The sequence below is a fragment of the Nansenia antarctica genome, assembly GCF_963989245.1.
Source record: "Nansenia antarctica genome assembly, chromosome: 1".
In the NCBI taxonomy this organism is placed as follows: domain Eukaryota; kingdom Metazoa; phylum Chordata; class Actinopteri; order Argentiniformes; family Microstomatidae; genus Nansenia; species Nansenia antarctica.
In genome coordinates this window covers 99430252-99436251 of record NC_137674.1, presented here as the reverse complement: position 1 = coordinate 99436251, position 6000 = coordinate 99430252, and the positions used below count along the sequence as shown (strand labels likewise).

Below are 6000 nucleotides of genomic sequence, written 5' to 3'. Positions count from 1 at the left end.
TACGACAAAGACATTAACATTAAGGCTTCGTTAAGCACTACGTAATGTGGGGGTAGAAAGGGGCCATTACGGCATTCTGGAAGCTGTCGAGCACTGATGTCAGCTTTTTTACAGGCCCCATGTCTATAACCTCAGGTTAACATTCACTGTTATAGGGAACCCAAGGGCGAGAGGCAGGGAGGGTTTTACAGCAGCCATTTAGTCCGAAAGGAGAAACAGCCACTTCCTCTAGAACAGGGACATCTGGTGGCCAAGCAGGAAACTGCATGCTGTGTATGGGTGTTTTACAGACAGCAATTAGGAACCTAATTGACACTAGAGACAGTGTAATGACAGACTGTGTGCATCTAGTGTGTTGTAAAACTGCATAGAAAGTTGCCAACTTTAGTTAGTAGCAATATAAATGACTCTGCTAAATCTCCTATGCAGGAATGTGACAATGCTACGTTCTCATATCCAGATGGAGAGGAGCATGGCTGTTTAATGAGCATAGAAATAAAACAGAGAATGGGTACGGGAAGAGAGAGAGAGAGTGTGCTGGAGAGAGAGAGAGACAGAGAGAGAGAGAGAAAGAGAGAAAGCTATATTCCTATTCCATGCATTACAATGAGCCCGTTGTCTGATTTCTTACTCCACCAGCCTCTCCTGTTGGGTGTTGATTTTTATGAAGGATATTCATGAGATATTCTTCTCATCTAATGTAATGTAGGATTACTTATTTTACTTAATTACTTTACTCAATATTATTGTGATTTTGTATCTGAATGCGGCAATGCCAATGTTAAGGAACCAAAGCCAAAGAATTTTACTCTTGTGTACTTGTACAGTGAGATCATGTAATAAAAGCGATTCTGGCTCTGATTGTGATTCATCTCAGGTCACAACTACTTGAAAGCATAACGACCGTAACCATAACCACGTTCAACCACGACACCGACCACTGAGGAGCTTCGGAGTTAATATCATGCCAATAAGACACACATATGTTATGTAATCAAATGATCTGTGGTGTCATACATGGGGGCCTCTTCAGCGTTTCCATGTTGTTGTATCCCAACGCTCCCCACCCCTGACAGCAGAGCAGAGCCAGTGATGTCACAGACGTCCCACTGCCAAATCCTGAGAGGGCGTGGGACCCTTGCAGTCAGAAAGTTGATTAGTAAGGCATACAGTAACACAAACAAACACACATGCACCCACGAGCATGGTCACATATACACGCGCACACCGTCACACATACACAGTCAAACCCAAGCGCCCACACACACACGCGCACCCACACACACACACACACACACACACACACACACACACACACACACACACACACACACACACACAGACACACATACCCATACACACACACACACACAGTCCAACACACACATGCACATGTATGCACATGCACGTACACACACACACACACACACACACACACACTCAACAGGAATGACGCAATACCCCTGAAAACACCCCTCAGATTCCCCCATCTGTTACATAAGAATAACTGATGAGCAGGCTTAAGGAAAATTAGACTCAATTCACTCCCAGGCAGTTCATCTGTGACGCCTCACCCTACTGGGGGACTGGATTGTGTTCATTTGCTGAAACAAGTTGAGCATTGATGGGAGAGGCTGACGTTTGTGGACTGAACCCATCGGATCCTGAGTCATGTTGGACCGAGGACTGAGGAAACCTCTTTCTGTCTCTCAGCGTCCAAACGCAGGAGTTAGCAATAACTAATGACATGGAACGTTAGACAAAGACATTTGCTACATTGTTCTTCGGTGATCATCATCGTCATGAATTCTGAAGCGGCCATTCAGCAATTAGGAATTTCTCGGATGTGGCCCCCAAACTGAGCTAGTCCTCAGATGAAGCTCTGGAATTCTGCAGAGGATTTTCACGGAATTTGTGAGGGTGAGAGAGTGACGTACTTTCCAACTATAACAAACACTCTCTCTCCGTGATGGGTAATGAGGGGGAGCTTATGACTCCAGGGTCCAACCTCTCCCAGCGTGCCAGCTGGCTCTGTCTTACTCCAATACAGTAAATACACACACACATACACATACACACACACACACACACACACACACACACACACACACACACACACACACACACACACACACACACACACACAGTCTCTCTCACACGCACACACACACACACACACAAGTTCCTTCTTGACCATGTATGGAACATCCGTAGCTCCCTAAGCAAAATCATGCTTATGAGGCATGACTAGGCCGCTAGCTCACAACAACCTTTGTGCCAACGACTGCAACAAACAGCACGTCTTGCAACCTAGTACGAGAACTGAACTGACGTAGAAGCATAGCTAACGGGCTGCACAGGGCACATGGTATTCCAACAGTGACATCTCCATGGCAACCAAGCAGAGTGGGGCAGACAACGGGAACAAACAAACACAGAAACCAGACAGTGTCTTTACTATTTACTAGTCTGTCACAGATAACATTTAACGCAAGACAGAGGACCTAGAATCAAATGCATCACTTCCTGCCCATAATTTAGACCAGTAACCACGGGCGACCGCAACCACTTACGTGACAACACTAATCTGTTTGCACTGGAGTGTGGCGCTGACGTCTGTTTGATCAGAAGGTTAAGATGAGAGAGCAAACACCTTTCTCCACTTCACACAGGCTTCGCCACAAACACATTCCTCACTTCACACAGGCCACACCACAAACACCTTTCTCCTTCCTCACACAGGCCACGCCACAAACACCTTTCTCCTTCCTCACACAGGCCACGCCACAAACACCTTTCTCCTTCCTCACACAGGCCACGCCACAAACAGAGGACAACGGGGAAAAAAAAAAAAGAAAGAAAGAAAGAAAGAAAGAAAGGGTGAAGGTTCAAAGCCGTCTCACAGTTAAACTCCTGGCAGTGTTGTCTATGTGGCAATCTGTTTCCCACAAGCATGCAGCCCTCCGTACACAGGCAGACAACAGAGAACCAGACTCCCCATGCGGCCTGTAGCGTGACTCCGTACCTGCCACAAGCAGATCACTGTGCTTCTGCAGAACATTCCCCTAAAGAGAACAAGGCCACAGCAGCCTCCCTGGGTCCCCAAGCTGCTCTCATAAAAGAACAAGTTACGCACGCAAGCGCCGTTTAAAAGCAAAACCACGAAATCAAACGTAATTAATTACAAACGAAACTTCAGAAATATCAGGGGGCATTTAGCGAAATTGGTGGGGAATTATTTCCAATGCCTTGTGTTCCCAAAAGGCTAAAAACAGGCACATATTTTCTTTTAACAGCAAACAGAAACAAAAGCTGGGCTTTCGTGTGGTTTACTTTGAGGGGATTTATTGAGATAGAAGAATTAAGACACAGCTGCTATAACGCAATGGGAGGCTATTTATCGCAGGCAGAAACAAACAAGGGCAAAATAACAGATGTGTATTAACACTCGATGGTTAGGTTACCCTCTGTGGTGGTATTGTATTCACGCTCTCTCCTCCATCAGGGATCAAGTGTAGCGGAGGTGATTCGAACTCACGCTCTGGTGATGAGGGTAGCTCTGCCTGATACCTGAAAAACTCAAGTGTTGCCCTAAAGGCCAATGCACACGGCGTGCGATTTTGTCGCACGACAACACTCGATTCTCAATTCACACCAATGAATGAATGAATGTGAATGGAGAATCGAATGTTGTTGTGCGACAATATCGCATCGCGAGCCGTGTGCATTGTCTCATTGGGTCTCATTCAAAACAATGGAATCGAATTCGGCGGTGCGACAACATTCAATTCTCAATTCACACCACCGAAGTGAGTGGGTGTGAATGGAGAATCGAATGTTGTCGTGCGACAATATCGCATCACAATGCACACGGCGTGCAATGCGATATTGTCGCACAACAACATTCGATTCTCCATTCACACCCACTCACTTCGGTGGTGTGAATGGAGAATCGAATGTTGTCATGCGACGAAATCGCACGCCGTGTGCATTGGGCTTAAGACTTCGAGGATGTCTTCTTGGCCTGACGGTAGAAACTGAACCCCACCCGGCCACAGAGGCTAAAGATGGCAATGATTTGAATTCTTCTGCGTGGCATTTGAGCCATTTTAAAGTGCCAAATAGGCCTACTGGACCACCAAAAATGATAATAAGTGAAATACCATTAACAACCAAATGATTTGAAGTGTTCTATAATTGTAACCAATTGAAACACTGGCAGCATTCACAGCATCACTATAAACAGACATTTGGCTCTGTTTCCCCCTCATCTTGCACATTATACCTCTCCTTTCCCCGGCCAGCAGGCTCCAAGCCCCGACCAGTGGAGTAAACTCTGGTTCGGGGGGCGACAGGGGTTGGTTCACTTATCTCAGCTCGTTTTATAGCGTTGTTTCCCTTCAGAAATAGCAGCTCACATCTGAGGCCAGTAAACAAGTACGATTTTAATGGCCACCACCACTCTACTCTCAGGGTTTCTATAGATAGACAGGAAGCTGAAGCCAGAGGGTAAAACTGCATGTAACGTGAAGGTACATTAAAACGCTGCAGGAAGTGGAATATTTGAGGAAAAACAAACAAGCTAAAGGAGCTGGGTGAGGGGGGGAGGGGGGGGTTGGGCTGTGTGGCAGCCAGCAGTCTAAAATTGACTTTGGCATTAAGACCATCAGCTAAAAAAAGGCATATTTAATGAACCACTAATTTGCCCATTGCCCACCAAATATAGAAAATCATTAAATGGTGTTAGAAGGCCACACAAATACAGATAAAACTCTAAACGGTTTGAGAGGGCAGCAAAGAGTGGAGGTGGAGGGCAGAGCGAGAGAGAGAGGGAGGCCTCTGTGAGCTCCATTGGAGAGAGAGAGACACACACTGGGACGTGAGATCATTGCCTCTCCCATCGTCAGGGGTGGAAAATGCGTCATCGCAGCACAAACATCAAAGGCACCCCATCTATAGGGGTCACCAGAGGTTATGACAACATACGCTTATACACACAGGAGTCCCCATCCGTGGGCTACACTTACACTTATTATTACTGGCTGGTCGTCTTCTAATAAAAACATGACAGGATATAGCAACACAGCATACACGCACATACATACAGTATACACACAGACATACACACACACACACACACACACACACACACACACACACACACACACACACACACACACACACACACACACACACACACACACACACACACACACACACACACACACACACACACACACACACACACACACACACACACACACACACACACACACACACACACACACACACACACACACACACACACACACACACACACACACACACACACACACACACACACACACACACAGGACCCACTCCAGAGGTGTCAAATAAACAGTACTTGGAAACAGAAGTGAGGGTATTATAGTTCATTTCATATTACCAGTGAAAATGTATGTGACAAGAGAGTAAATGAGAGAATGTGTGATACTTAACCTACAGTAATGGCTGGAAGTATGGTAAACCCTGTTTTTCACTTCAAAAGCAGCCTTATTAAAATGTATCTTATTTAAAAAGATGAAAAGATTTGAAAATGGCCAGGGGACATACACTGTTAGTGTCTCATTCTTATACCTAGGAATGCCCAACAGGCTGGTGCAGTAATGCATGCAACGGAATTTGGAATTGTATAAAACACACATTCCTCCATTCCATGTATTACAATGAGCCTGTCCGCCGATATCTACCTCCATTGATTTCTAACCTGCTATGAGGTATTATGAATGTAGTCACTGTGAGAGAATCTCATGAAGGCACTACACACTTTGAAGCTTCAAAAAGGCACCTGCTGCATCAGAGATATTTCAGTCAATAAACAACATGCTTTTATGTTACGTTATTGGCTTTTATTTAAGAAAGCATCTCATATATTGTGCAAAATAATGGAAAGAAAAATGTCATAAAAACAAATAAACACTGTTAGCCAAGATACAATCAGATAACCTTTGAGACATA

The 6000-nt window shown here is 45.2% G+C and overlaps 1 protein-coding gene across 1 annotated transcript in view; it reads right to left on the bottom strand.

Annotated features, from left to right (window-relative positions):
* Window positions 1-1870: 1870 nt before the first annotated feature.
* The window catches only part of znhit6 (zinc finger HIT-type containing 6), a gene marked incomplete at its 3' end in the record, with an annotated part of 38534 nt that continues 34404 nt past the window's right edge, over window positions 1871-6000 (bottom strand). The window contains exon 11 of the mRNA XM_080528305.1: window positions 1871-1890. Within this exon, the coding sequence (XP_080384431.1) occupies window positions 1871-1890 (20 nt within the window). The remainder of the gene's footprint in view (window positions 1891-6000) is intronic.